This window comes from Artibeus jamaicensis, unplaced genomic scaffold, assembly GCF_021234435.1.
Source record: "Artibeus jamaicensis isolate MK-2021 breed Jamaican fruit bat unplaced genomic scaffold, CSHL_Jam_final contig_468, whole genome shotgun sequence".
NCBI lineage: Eukaryota > Metazoa > Chordata > Mammalia > Chiroptera > Phyllostomidae > Artibeus > Artibeus jamaicensis.
This window is the reverse complement of record NW_026521846.1, coordinates 652,510-667,770: the sequence shown is the minus strand read 5'-3', so window position 1 is coordinate 667,770 and position 15,261 is coordinate 652,510. Positions and strand designations below refer to the sequence as shown.

The 15,261-nt window shown below is 37.3% G+C and overlaps 1 protein-coding gene across 4 annotated transcripts in view; it reads right to left on the bottom strand.

Annotated features, from left to right (window-relative positions):
• WDFY4 (WDFY family member 4) overlaps nt 1-15,261 on the bottom strand; it is a 362,573-nt gene that overhangs the window by 21,451 nt on the left and 325,861 nt on the right. For all 4 annotated transcript variants that reach the window (XM_053667357.1, XM_053667359.1, XM_037167947.2 and 1 more), the window contains exon 54: nt 190-402. In XM_053667357.1, the coding sequence (XP_053523332.1) occupies nt 190-402 (213 nt within the window). The remainder of the gene's footprint in view (nt 1-189; nt 403-15,261) is intronic.

Sequence of the window (15,261 nt, the reverse complement as noted above, 5' to 3'; positions counted from 1 at the left end):
AAGGTTAGCTTTCATATTGAAGGTGCAGGTGGATGCTCAGAGACCATTTTGCCTGTTCAAACCTCCCTCTTGATCCCATCCTAGGAGCAAGTTCTCTCTCTCTTTCTTTCTCTCTCTCTCTCTCTCCCCTGCCCCCCCAAACCCAAGCTCATTTATTTGATAAAGGAAGACAAAGGATATGGCATGTACCTGTTTGGGAACTTGTCCAAAGTTGCTGACAAACCCCAAGATGGTGTTCCTGATCAGGGGGTCACCAATGCTGCTGAGGTCCATTTTGTCACCATAGAAGTAGGGGTGGAAGGTATTAACAGCCTCCACTGCTGCTGATCCCTGCTGCTTATATCCAAAAATGAGGTCTATCCAGTGGTGGAGGTTGGCACTGACGAAGTCACTTTCCAAAGCCTGGAACCAAAACCCAAAGAGCATGTAAAATGCAGGCCTCAGAGACTCACTGCACATATCAGGAAGGGCAAATGGTTCCTGGCTCTGCACAGGAAATGAATGATGACTCCCTGGACTTGACGAGTTCTGAGTGGGCAGATGTGCAGGACACTTAAGGACTACCCAGTTCCTGTTCCCAGCTAGTGGCAAAACAGATCTGACTATTCCTACTACCCTAGCTCATCCACTCCATAAAATAACCATGAGGGCCAGAATATCTTGAGAGTGACAGCCAAAGGAAAGAGTCCAGACTGAAAATAAAGTCTTGAGATTTGACACAGAAGAAATGAGAGCTGATTCTTACCAGAGAATGTTGGGAGGCTGAGACTAAATGTTACAGCTAGGAGAACATGCTCTGGAAAGGATTGGACCCTGGCACTGCCACTTATGTTCTTTAACATCTCTGTTTCTTAGTTTCTTCATCTGCCAAATAGGGATAATGATTGTACCTTCTTTATGGGTTTATGGGCAGATTAGTTTGTGTTCATGCCTGGTACATGGTTATCTCTATGTAGTATTAGCTACAATGATTACATTGAGCATCCACTGGGTACCGGGTATGGCTTGGGGTTTTATGTGCTGTCTCTGTTCATTAAAACCATCTTTTGCTGGCATGAAAAATGCAACATTCTTAGTGATTTCAATCTCTCACCTTTGTGTTCCTTTATTTTCATTTTCTACAATGACTTTTACCTCCACTCAACCTAGTCACCCACTCCCATAGACACACCTTCACCCATGCCAGTATCTATAACTACTCTTCTTCAAAATCACTCATTCAATCATTCCATTGGTGAAAGCCACGTCTTCACCTTGCTGGTTGTTTAACTACTTTCTAAAATTATTTTTTCACCTTATTACTACATACAGCCCCTTGCCCCTCTACTTATTTTAGTTATTAATCTATCAACATTCTCGAGTCTTTAGCCACATCTTGATCCAGCTCAAATTTAGTGGGCCAATATTTCAATAACACTATGGCCAATATCTCATTTTATGAATCATATGTACTTCCATCTTTTCATAACATTCTGATTAAATTCAAATATTTTCTGTCTTCACGCCTGTATCAGAGTAGCTGAAGAACATCACGCAAGTGGGAACATTGATCAATCTATAATTTTTTATCATTAATTTCAAATGGACAATGAGCATTGCCAAATAACCCAGATATGTTTCTCTGGTCAACTCATGCTAAATTGTTTTACATGACTATTTTCCATTTCCTGTAATCTCCTCAGCTCTGATCCTCACAGTCTGTCCACTTTCAGTAGTTAACCATACCCTCCACTTTACAGAGAAAAATAGAAGCCAATTAGAAACTCATACATCTGTCTGAAAATACATAAATCTACCCTCATCTGCTACCTGCTTACTTCCTTCCCTACTATTTAAATCAAGAACCTATCTCACCTCTTCCACAAAGTTAACCCTCTACCTTTGATTTGAATTCCAATTCCTCCTGCTTTCTCATGAAGTTATTAATCCTTCCCTTTTATATTCAACATCCCTTTTCCACTGTCTCTTTTTAAATATATTTTATTGATTATGCCATTACAGTTGTCCCATTCCCCCCTCTTCATTCCCCTCTACCCTAAAAGCCCCTCCCCCACCATTCCCCCATTTTGTTTATGTCCATGTGTCACAAGTTCTTTAGATTCTATATTTCCCATACTATTCTTGCCCTCCCCCCTATCTATTTTCTACCTACTGTCTATGCTACTTATTCTCTGTACCTTTTCCTCCCTTCTCCTCCTTCCTCTCCCCTATTGCTAACCCTCCATGTGATCTCCATTTCTATGGTTCTGCTCCTGATCTAGCTGTCCTCTTAGTTTGCTTTTGTTTTAGGTGTGGTTGTTAATAACTGTGAGTTGGCTGTCCTTTCACTGTTCATATTTTTTATCTTCTTTTTCATAGATAAGTACATTTAACATTTCATATAATAAGGGCTTGGTGATGATGAACTCCTTGAACTTGACCTTATCTGAGAAGCACTTGATCCGCCCTCCCATTCTAAATGAAAGCTTTGCTGGATAGAGCAATCTTAGTTGTAGATCTTTGGATTTCATGGCTTGGAATGCTTCTTTCCAGCTCCTTCTTGCCTGTAAAGTCTCTTTTGAGAAATCAGCTGACAGTCTGATGGGAACTCCTTTGTAGGTGACTGTCCCCTTATCTCTTGCTGCTTCTAGGATTCTCTCCTTCATTTGAATCTTGGCTAATATAATTATGATGTGCATTGGTGTGTTCCTTCTTGGCTTCAACTTCTTTGGGACTCTCTGAGCTTCCTGGGTTTCCTGGAAGTCTATTTCCTTTGCCAGATTGGGGAAGTTCTCCTTTATTATTTGTTCAAATACGTTTTCCACTTGTGGCTGTTTCTCTTTCCCTTCTGGTACCCCTATAATTTGGATGTTGGAATGTTTAAAGATGTCCTGGAGGATCCTTAGCCTCTCCTCATTTTTTTGAATTCTTGTTTCTTCATTCTGTTCTGTTTGGTCATTTTCCTTCTGGTCCACTCCCTTGATTTGAGTCCCAGTTTCTTTTCTGTCACTATTGGTTTCCTGTGCATTTCCCTTCATTTCAATTAGTTTAGCCTTCATTTGTTCCTCTAGTTTGTGACTAAAAATCAACCAGAGACCTGGGTTGCCCCACCCTGGTGAACACCTAAGGCTCTGCCCCTCATATATAACAGGTGTGAACAAACCAAAACATTATGGCTCAAGAACAGCTCAAAGCTCTGGAGCCAATAAATCTAAGGGAGCAAGAGATAGCTGACCTTTCAGATGCACAGTTCAAAACACTGATGATCAGGATGCTCACAGAATTGGTTGATTTTAGTCCATTGTTTCTTAAAGATGCTTTTAATACATTTAGATACATAGCCTTAACATTTCCTTAAACTGTCATCTCATTCAGGTACTATTCTCTCTTCATTCTCTCCTTCACAACCAGAATTTTTGTTACCCATCCTCACCCTCTCCATTTCCTCATCATCATTCCCTTATATTATTTTTATGTGTATTTGACTTGTTGTCTTGTGTCCTTTTATTTCAGGATGAATAACTGCCTTTAATATTTTTCACACAGCAGGCCTGCTAGTGATAAATTCTGTTTTATTTATCTGGAAATGTCTTAATAAATTTCTTCTTCAGTTTTGAAGAATATATTTGCTGGACATAGAATTCATGGTTGGCAGTCTTTTAGCACTTTGAATGTGCCATGCCTTCTGGACTCCTGGTTTCTAAAATGATATTAACTGTTAATCTTATTGAAGATAAATTTTAGGTGATGGCTTCACTCTTGTTGTTTTCAAAATTTTTCTTTTGACTTATCTCTTTTTAAACTTTATTTTTCAACATTTATTAAAATGTTTTCAACATTTAATATTATGTTCATGTGTACAGCATATTGGTTAGACTATCATATATTCTGCAAGGTATTCCCCCAATATTTCAAGTACCCATGTGGTATCATATGTAGTTATTACAATACTATTGACTATATTCCCTCTGCTGTCTTTACTTTACATCTCCATGACATTTTGTGAGTATCAGTTTGTAGTTCTTCATGCCTTCACATTTCACCCACCCTCCCAACCTCTCTCCCTTCTGGAAATTGTCCAAATGTTCTCTGTATCTATGAGTCTATTTCTATTTTGCTTATCTTGCTCATTAGATTATACATACAAGGTCTTGCACAAATAACATCCTTTTATATTATAAAATATTTTATTACAAAATCATGAGCATGTAATTCTGTAACATAACAGTATCACAATCTAGCATACCATATGACATTTTAGGTGAAATGTTCACATTAGAACTATAAATTATTATACTCATATTGTTACCCTACCAACTACACTCACACAGGTGTTACTTCTGCTGGATCCTGTGTAATCAAAATCATGAAGTATTTATCTTTTTCTGTCTGGCTTACTTTATTTATTCTGAAACACTCTAGGTCCATCAAATACAGTTGCAAATGGTAAGATTTAATTACTTTTTTATGGTGGAGTAATATTCCATTGTATATATGTACTATAGGTTTTTTATTTTTTATCCATTTGTCTATTGATGGGCACTTGGACTGCTTCCATATCTTGGCTATTGTAAATAACACCGCAATGAACATAATGGTGCATATATTCTTTCAAATTAGTGCTTGGGATTTCTTCAAATATATACCCAGAACTGGAATTTCTGGTTAATAAGAAAGTTCTATTTTTAATTGTTTGAGGGATGTCCATACTGTTTTCCATAGTGGCTGCACCAAACTGCATTCTCACTAACAATGCACAAAGGTTCCCTTTTCTCCACAGCATTGCCAACATTTGTTGCTGGTTGATTTATTGATGATAGCCATTCTGGCAGGTGTGAGGTTATATTTCATTTTGGTCTTAATTTGTATTCCTATGATGATTAGTGACTTGGAGCTCCTTTCATATCTCTATTGGTTATCTGCATGTTCTCTTTGGAGAAGGGTCTGTTCAAACCTCTGCCCACTTTTAAATTAGATTGTTTGCTTTTTGGTGTTGAATTTTATGAGCTGTTTATAAAATTTGGATATTAACACCCTTATCAGATGTGTCATTGGTGAATATGTTCTCTCATTCAGTGAGTTGTCATTTCATTTTGTTGATGGTTTCCTTTGTTGTGCAAAAACTTTTTAGTTTGATGTAGTCCAGTTGGTTGGCATAATCCCAGAAAGTGAAAAATCACTGGTTTGATTCCCAGTTAGGGCATGGGCCTGGGTCGTGGTCCTGGTTCCCCTGTCAGGGTATGTGTAAGAGGCAATAAATTGATGTTTCTCATATTGATGCTTCTCTCCCTTTCTCCCTCCTTTTCCCTCTAAGAATAAGCAAAAGTTAAAAAATCTCTAAAAAGTAAAATATTCTTTTTAGTTTGATGTAGTCCCATTTGTTAGTTCTATTTTTCCCATTTCTATGGGGATATTTCAGAGAAATATTCCTAAGAAAAATGGCAGAGATTTTTACTACTTAAGTTTTCTTATAGGAGTTTTAGAGTTTGAGTCTTTTATATTTAAGTCTTCAATTTATTTTGACTTTATTTTTGTATATGGTGCAAGAAGGTGATCTAGTTTTATTTGTGCATGTATTTGTCTAATTTTCCCAATACCATTTATTGACTAGACTGTTTTTTTCTCATTGTATGTTCTTGCCTCCTTTGTTGCATATTAATTGACCAAGTAGGTGTGGATTTATTTCTGGGCTCGCTATTTTGTTCCATTGATCTTTTGGTCTGTTTTTATGCCAGTACCATGATGTTTTGATGACTATAACCTTGTAGTATAGTTTGATATCTGGTAGCATGATATACATCCAAATTTGTACTTCTTTCTCAAGATTGCTATGACTATTTAGGGTCTTTTGTGATTTTTATATAAACTTATGGATTATTAGTCCCAGTTCTGTAAATAAGGCCATTAATATTTTAATTAGAATTTTATTGAATCTATAGATTGCTTTGGGTAGTATGGACATTTTCATGATATTAATTCTTCCTATTCATGAACACAGTATAGGTTCCACTTATTTGTATCTTCTATATTTTTTTCAGTGTTTTAATTTTCTGAATACAGGTCTTTTACCTTGGTGAAACTTATTCCTAGATATTTTTTGGATGCAATTGTAAGTGAGTTTTCTTAGTTTCCCTTTCTAATAGCTCATTTTTGGTGTATAAAAGCAAACAACTTCTGAATATTTATCCTTCTACTTTTAGTTCACTTACCAGTCCTAGTAATTTTTTGGTGGACTCTTTAGGGTGGGCTCTCTATGTATGTCATCTGCAAGTAATGACAGTTTTACTTTACTTCCAACTTAGATACTTTTTATTTCTTCTTATTTGATAGCTATGGGTAGTACTTTCTGTTGTATGTTAAGTAAGAATGGTGAAAGAAGACATCCCTATATTTTTCCTTATCTCTAGCAAAACACTTTTAGTTTCTTCACACTGAGTATGATGTTGGCTGTGGGTTTGTCATATTACCTTTTATGTTAAGGTTTGTTCCCTTTAGTCCTACATTGCTGAGAGTTTTTATCATAAATAGGTGCTGAATTTTGTCAAATGCTTTTTCTGAATTGATTGATATCATCATATGATTTTTAGCCTTAATTTTGTTTATGTGGTGTATCATGTTAAATGATTTGCAGATATTGAAACAATGTTGCAGCTCATCAATAAAGTCCACCTGATCAGGTGTATAATCTTATTAATGTATTGCTGAATTGGGTTTTCCAATATTTTGTTGAGAATTTTTGCATCTATTCTCACCGGGGATACTGGCCTATAATTTTCTTCCCTTGAAGTGTCTTCATCTGGTTTTAGTATCAGGATAATACTGGCGTCATGAAATAATGTTGGAAGTTTTTCTTCCCCTTAACTTTTTAAGAAAGTCTCGAGAAGAGTAGGTGTTCATTCTTCTTTGAATGTTTGGTAAAATTACCCATGTTAAACCATCTTATCCCAGATGTTTGTTTGATAGGAGTTTTTTGATTACTGAATTGATTTCATTGGTTATAATTGATCTGTTAAGATTTTCCGAAATCTGTTAAGATTTTCTGTTTCTTGTTGATTCAGTCTTGGAAGGGTTCATGCTTCTATAAATGTATCCATTTATTTAACCTTTTCCAATTTGTTGGTGTATCCTTGTTCATAATATTTTCTTATAATCCTGTTTATTTCTGTAGTGTCATTTGTTACTTCACATCTTCATTTCCAATTTTATTTATCTATGTACTCTCTTTTTTTTCTTGATGAGTCTGGTTAAAGTTTTATCAATCTTGTTTATCTCTTATAAAAACACACTGTTGGTTGAACTTTGTATTGCCTTTAAGACATTATTTTATTTATTTCTAATTTTACTTTATATTTCCTTCTTTCCACTCACTTTGGGCTTTTTGTTGTTGCTGGTGGTGTTTTTCTAGTTCTTTTGGGTGTAAGGAAAGACTGTTTATTTGAGAGTTTTCTCATTTCTTGAGGTATGCCTGTATTGCATGAATCTCCCTTGTAGAACTGCTTTTACTGTGCCCCATAGATTTTCTTTTCATTTGTCCTGAGGTATTTCTTGATTTCTTCCTTGATCTCACTGTTAACTCATTCATGGTTCTAGTAACATGTTTTTAGACTTCATGTGTTTTGTATTTTTAAGTTTTTTTCTTATAAATAATTTTTTGTTCCATATAATTATGGTCAGAGAAGATATTTGATATGATTCCAGTCTTTTTAAGTTCATTGAGATGTGTCCTATATTGGAAAATATTCCATGTGCACTTGAAAAGAATGTATATTTGGCTGCTTTGGAATGATATGCTCTAAAATATTATTTAAATCTATCTGGTCTAGTGTGTCATTAAGGCCATTGTTTCTTTGTTGATTTTCTGTATGAAAAACCTATCCATTAATCTCAATGGAGCATTGAAGTCCTTTATTATTACTGGTTTATTGTCAATCTCTCACTTTATGTCCATTAATATCTGCTTTGTGTATTTAGGTGGTTCTATTTTGGGTACATAAATGTTTATGAAGGTTATGTCCTCTTGTCAATCTGATCTGTTTTTCATTATGTAATGTTTTTCTTCTTCTCTTATTATAGTCTTTATTTTAAAGTTCATTTTCTCTGACTCAGGTATTGCTACCTGAGATTTTTAATTTTTTTCATTTCCATCCATTTATTTTTGGTCTGCATATTTTTTTTATCTGAGTGATTTGGATCTTTTGTAGACAAAATCATATATGGGATATGGGTCTTGTTTTCTTATATATTCAGCTATCCTGTGTCCTTTGATCAGAGCATTTAATTCTTTTACATTTATTTACTTATTTATTTATTTATTATGCTCTGGTTATTTAATTTTTTTTCTTTTTTTCCAATTTTTCTTTTTTCCTTTTTTTAAAAATAATTTTATTTAGTTATTTTTCAAGTACAGTTTTTTTTGTCTATTTCTTCCATCCCAGCCCCACCCCACCCCGTGCTCCCCACCTCCCTCCCATTTCCACACCCCTTAGTTCTCGTCCCTGTGTCCTTCATATTTGTTCCTCCAAATCCCTCCCCTTTTTCCTCCTTAAATTCCCTTCCCTCTCCCCTCTGGTCACTGTCCCCTTGTTCTCTATTTCAGTGTCTTTGTTTTTTTCTGCTTGCTTGTTTGTTTTGTTGTTTAGCTTCCTGTTAAAGGTGAGATCATATGGTATTTGTCTTTCAACACCTGGCCTGTTTCACTCAACATAATGCTTTCTAGTTCCATCCATGTTGTTGCAAATGGTAGTAGCTCCTTCTTTCTCTCTGCTGCATAGAATTCCATTGTGTATATGTACCACAATTTTTGGATCCATTCATTTACTGATGGGCACCTAGGTTGCTTCCAACACTTGGCTATTGGAAATTGTGCTGCTATGAACATTGTGGTGCATAGGTTCTTTGAAATTGATGTTTTAGGATTCTTAGGATATAATCCTGGGAGTGGAATTGCTGGGTCAAAAGGCAGGTTGATTTTTATTTTTCTGAGAAAATTCCATATTGTTTTCCATAATGGTTGTACCAGTCTGCAATCCCACCAACAGTGAACTGAGGACCCCTTTTCCCCATAACCTCTCCAAAATTTGTTGTTTGTTGCTTTGTTTCTGATAGCCATTCTGACTGGTGTAAAGTGGTATCTCATTGTGGTTTTAATTTGCATCTCTCTGATAGCTAACGATATTAAGCATCTCTTCATGTATCTCTGAATGTTCTGTATGTCCTCCTTGGAGAAGTGTCTGTTTAAGTCCTTTTCCCATTTCTTAATTGGGTTAGATGTCTTCTTAGAGTGGAGTCGTGCAAGTTCTTTGTATATTTTGGAGATTAAACCTTTGTCTGAGGTATCATTGGCAAATAAGTTTTTCCATACAGTTGGTTGTCTTTTTAATATAATACTGTTTTCTTTAGCCACACAGAAGCTTTTTATTTTGATGAGATCCCATTTGTTTATTATTTCCTCTATATTCCTTGCTCTAGGGGACGACATATCAGTAAAAATGTTGCTGCGTGAAATATCTGAGATTTTCTTGCTGATGTTCTCCTCTAGGACTTTATTGGTGTCATGGCTTATATTTAAGTCGTTTATCCACCTTGAATTTATTTTGGTGTATGGTTTAAGTTGGTGCTCAAGTTTCATTTTTTTTGCATGTAGCTGTCCAGTTCTCCCAACACCATTTGTTGAAGAGGCTGTCTTTACTCCATTTTATGTTACTGTCCCCTTTGTTGAATATTAATTGACTGTAGAGAGTTGGGTTGATTTCTGGGCTCTCTGTTCTGTTCCATTGGTCTACGTGCCTGTTTTTATGCCAGTACCAGGCTGTTTTGATTATAGTGGCTTTGTAATACAGTTTGATATCAGGTATTGTGATCCCTCCTACTTTGTTCTTCTTTCTCAAAAGTGCAGATACTATTTGGGGTTGTTTATGGTTCCATGTAAAATTTTGAAGTGTTTGTTCTATGTGTGTGAAATATGCTGTTGGTACTTTAATAGGTATTGCATTGAATCTGTATATTGTTTTGGGCAGTATGTACATTTTGATGATGTTAATTCTTCCAGTCCATGAACACAGTATATGTTTCCATTTGTTTGTGTCTTCCCTGATTTCTTTCTTCAATGGTGTGTAGTTTTCTGCATACAGGTTTTTTACCTCCTTGGTTAGGTTTATACCCAGATATTTTATTTTTCTTTTTGCTGTATCGAATGGGATTTTTTTCTTGATTTCTGCTTCTGCTGATTCATTGTTAGTATACAAAAATGCCTTTGATTTCTGGATATTGACTTTGTATCCTACTGTTTTGCCAACTTCATTAATTAGTTTGAGCAGTTTTTGGGTAGAGTCTATAGGATTTTCCATGTACACTATCATGTCATCTGCAAACAGTGACAGTTTTGTTTCCTCCTTTCCTATTTGGATGCCTTTTATTTTCTTTTCTTGCCTAATCGCTGTGGCCAAAACTTCCAAAACTATATTGAATACAAGTGGTGAAAGTGGACATCCTTGTCTTGTTCCTAATCTTAGTGGAAAACCTTTTAGTTTTTTCCCATTGAGTATGATGTTGGCTGTAGGTCTTTCATATATGGTTTTTACTGAGGAATGTTCCCTCTATTCCCACTTTGCTGAGTGTTTTTATCATAAATGGGTATTGTACCTTATCAAAAGCTTTTTTTCGAGTCTATTGATATGATCATGTGTTTTTTGTCTTTGCTTTTGTTTATGTGATGTATTACATTTACTGATTTGCGAATGTTGAACCATCCTTGCATCGCTGGGATGAATCTCACTTGGTCATGGTATATGATCTTTTTGATATATTGTTGGATGCGATTTGCCAATATTTTGTTGAGGATTTTACCATCTATGTTCATCAGCGATGTTGGCCTGAAGTTCTCATTTTTTGTTGTGTCTCTATCTGGTTTTGGAATTAGGATGATGCTGGCTTCATAAAAAGAATTTGGGAGTTTTCCATCCTTCTGGATTTTTTGGAATAGTCTATGGAGAATAGGGGTTACCTCTTCCTTAAATGCTTTGTAGAATTCTCCTGTGAAACCATCTGGTCCAGGGCTATTGTGTGATGGGAGTTTTTTGATTACTGCTTCAATTTCTTTTGCTGTTATTGGTCTATTCAGGTGTTCTATTTCTTTTTCATTGAGTTTTGGAAGATTATATTTTTCTAGAAACGTGTCCATTTCCCCTAGGTTTTCACATTTCTTAGCATACAGTTCTTCATAGTAATTTCTTACAATCCCTCCTATTTCTGTGGTCTCAGTTGTAATCTCTCCTCCTTCGTTTCTGATTGTGTTTATTTGAGTCCTCTCTCTTTTTTTTCTTGATGGGCCTACTTAAAGGCTTGTCTATTTTGTTTATCTTTTCAAAGAACCAACTCCTGGATTCATTGATTCTTAGAATTGTGCTTTTAGTCTCTATGTCATTTAGTTCTGCTCTGATGTTGGTTATTTCCTTCCTTCTACTTGCTCTGGGTTGTTTTTGTTGTTGTTCCTCAAGTTCTTGCAGGCATAGGGTAAGGTTGTTTGTTTGAAATGTTTCTATGTTCTTTAGGTAGGCCTGTATTGCTATAAACTTCCCTCTCAGGACTGCCTTCATTATGTCCCATAAGTTTTGGGTTGTTGTGAGATCATTTTCATTTGTTTCCAGAAATGTTTTGATTTCTTTCCTAATTTCATTCTTGACCCATTTGTTGTTTAATAGCATACCATTAAGTCTCCATGCTTTTGGTTTTTTTCCTTTGGAGTTAGTTTCCAATTTTAGTCTCTCATGGTCAGAAAATGCTTGGTATGATTTCAATTGTCTTGAATTTGTTAAGGCTCATTTTGTGTCCTATCGTGTGGTCTATCTTTGAGAATGTTCCATGTGCATTTGAAAAGAATGTGTATTTAGCTTTTGTGAGATGAAGGGCTTCGTATACATCAGTTAAGTCCATTTCATCAAGGGTGTTGTTTAATTCCTCAATATCTTTGTTGATATTTTGTATGGAAGATCTGTCCATTTTTGATAGTGGGGTGTTAAAATCCCCCAGTATAATTGTGTTGCTGTCTATATCTTTCTTGAATTCCTCTAAGATTTTCTTTATATATTTTGATGCTCCTATGTTGGGTGCATATATATTTATGATGTTAATGTCTTCTTGGTGGATTCTTCCCTTGAGTATTATGAAGTCACCTTCTGGGTCCCTCTTTATGGCTCTTTTTTTGAAGTCTATTTTGTCAGATATGAGAATTGCTCCCCCAGCTTTTTTTTCTTGTCCATTTGCTTGGAAAATTTGTTTCCAGCCTTTCACTTTTAGTCTGTGATGGTCTTTTATCCTGAGGTGGGTCTCCTGTAGGCAGCATATGTGTGGGTCATGCTTTCTTATCCATTCAGCTATTCTGTGTCTTTTGACTGGAGCATTTAATTCATTTACATTTAAGGTTATTATTGATAGGTACTTATTCATTGCCATTTTTGTACCTGTGTTCCTCTCTGTCTGTCTCTTTTCCTTCCTTTCCTTAAAGCAGACCTTTTAGTATTTCTTGTAAGGCTGGTTTGGTGGAAGCATATTCTTTAGACTTCTTTTGTCTTGGAAGCTCTTTATTTGGCCTTCTATCTTGATTGAGAGCCTTGCTGGGTAAAGTAGCCTTGGTTGTAGGCCTCTGGTTCTCATTACTTGGAATATTTCTTGTCATTCTCTTCTTGCTTTGAATGTTTCCATTGAGAAGTCAGTAGCTAACCTTATTGGAGCTCCCTTGTATGTTATTTCTTTTTTCTCCCTTGCTGCCTTTAAGATTCTCTCTTTGCTTGGAATTTTGCCATTTTGATGATGATGTGTCTTGAAGTGGGCCTCCTTGGTTTTCTCTTTATTGGAACTCTCTGTGATTCCTGGATTTGTGTGACTTTTTCTCTCATCAAATTAGGGAAGTTTTCTCTCATTACTCTTTCAAATACGTTTTCTATCTCTTGTTGTTCTTCTCCTTCTGGTATTCCTATTATTTGGATATTATTATGTTTCATATTGTCTTGCATTTCTCTTAATCTCTCTTCATTCCTTCCGAGCCTCTTTTTTCTTTCCTGTTCTTTCTGCGAGATGCTTTCTACTTTGTCCTCCAACTCACTAATCCAATCTTCTGTCTCATTGACTCTATTTTTAATACTTTCAACTGTGTTCTTCAATTCAGAAATTGTATTCTTCATTTCCTGTTGGCCCTTGCTAATAGTTTCCATTTCCTTTTTCATGTTGATATAGATTGAGGTGAGATCATTGTAGCTCCCCTGTAGTTTCTGGTAGCTCATTGTGAGCTCTTTGAACTTCCTGATAACCAGTGCTTTGAATTCAATATCTGATAGTTGACTTGCCTCTATTTCATCTAACATTGTTTCTGAGGGTTCCTCCTTTCCTTTCATTTGGGGATTGTTTCTTTGTCTTCCCATTGTTTGTGAGACTCTTCTCGTTAGCCTCAGCTTCTTAGATTGATCTGTTTTGACTCCCTGGGTTTACAGTGTGAACTTTTGTTGTGGAATGCCTGTGAAATTCAGTGGTGCAGTCTGTTTCGGTTATCCTATCGTTCTCTGCTTCCACCTACTCTAATATACAGCAACTTGTGGCTTCTTTTCTCCAGTGAATTGCAATTTGTCTCTCTGACTCTACTGTTGGGAGGCCTCTTCTATGAGTCCAGCTCTGGCCTTTTTGTATTTTCAAGTTGTTTGTGTCTCTTGTGGGTACAAGAAAGAAAAGACAAGGAAAGAAATAAAAGGAAGAAAAAAGGAAGGTAGGGGAATGGAGGAAAGAGCGATAAGTTTGGAAAGAAAGGAAGAAGGAATAAAATGGAAAATCCAAAAAAAGAGGACAAAAGTATTAAAAGATAAAACAGTAATAAACTTTAAAAGAAATAACAGATTACTTTAAAAAAGCAAAAAGATAAAGGAAAGGAAAAAGAAAGAAAAGTTAAGAAAAGAATAAAAAGAAAAAATAAAATAAAATAAAGTAAGATAAAAGTTAAAAAAAAAAGAAAAGAGAGAAATAAACAAAAAAAGGAAAAGTTGCTTGTTGGTTTCAAACTGGCCAAACCGGTTTTTCTGGCTGCAGTTGGCTGAGGGTGTATTGTTGTGATTTTTCTGCCAACCCTCTCTCAGGAGCCAGACCATTGGCGCCTATCCAGAGCTCCCTACAATGGGGAACTAGGACTTCCTCTTAGTGCTCTTTTCCCCGGGGGTGGGGGGTGGGGTGGGGTGGGGGTGTGTGTGTTACCGCTGTGGGTTGGGTTGCAGGGTTCTCGCAGGTGCTTGTGCTGGCCCAGTTGCCTGGTTCCCAGTGCATCAAACACAGAGCACAGACCTGCCCCTGTTCTGTGGGGAAGCTCCAGGCCCTCTGCCTAACCTCGGGTTCGCTGCCTGGCTGGGTGTGGAGCCAACCAGGCAGTTGTGTCTATTGGATTCAGAGCCCCACACTGTACCTATCAGATCTCCACTGGCAAGCACAGAGTCCTCAGCACCCTCTCTGTAAACTCTAGCAAACAAGTCTCTCCTGGCAAGGAGAGCCAACCTTGCTTGGCCAGAAAGGGAGGGAGTTGAGGATCTCAGCTCTTTCCCCGGGACCCCTAGGCAGGCCCATGGCTTCCAGATAGTCCGAAGGAGATGAACTGAAAGCTGGGAGCCATCTGAGGGCTGGGCGCCAGCAAAACGCTCGCAGGTCAAGGCGTGCTGTAGGTTGTGTACTGATCTCCCGAACTGTGTGCCGGCTGAAATCCCTTCTGCTCCTGTCTTTGTTTGGGACCCCTGGCAGGCCCAGCCGCAAAATCCTAGGGAGGGAGCAGCTCAGTGCACTGGCGCAAGCCTGCTGGCAATTGCCCAGATACACTGCTGGCCGGCACTGGCCCCCCAACCATGCACCAGCCGAAATCCCTTCAGCTCCTGATTTTGTTTTGGGAGGCTGCAGCCTCCAGACAAATCCAAAATAGGGGTTTGCACGGGTCACTGGTCCAGAATGCTGAGCGTTCCTCAAGGGGCGCTGTGCGCTGAGCACTGGTCCCCAGACTGTATACCCCCAGATTCCCTGCTGTTCCTCTCTTTGCTCCCTCCCGGAGACTCTACTCTACCGCTGCTGTCTCCCTACTGTCTGGTTCCTCTGTGACCATAGAGATTTCTGGTCCCTTATTTTCATATATGCTGGGCAACTGCTGGCTTGCTGGCTTCTCCTCCGCCCAGGGGTTTCTCTCCCTTGTGTACAAGGAACTGGAATCTGCTCCGTCCTACTCCGTCACCATCTTGCCTCTCCCCCCAAATTCTAATTCTTTTACAT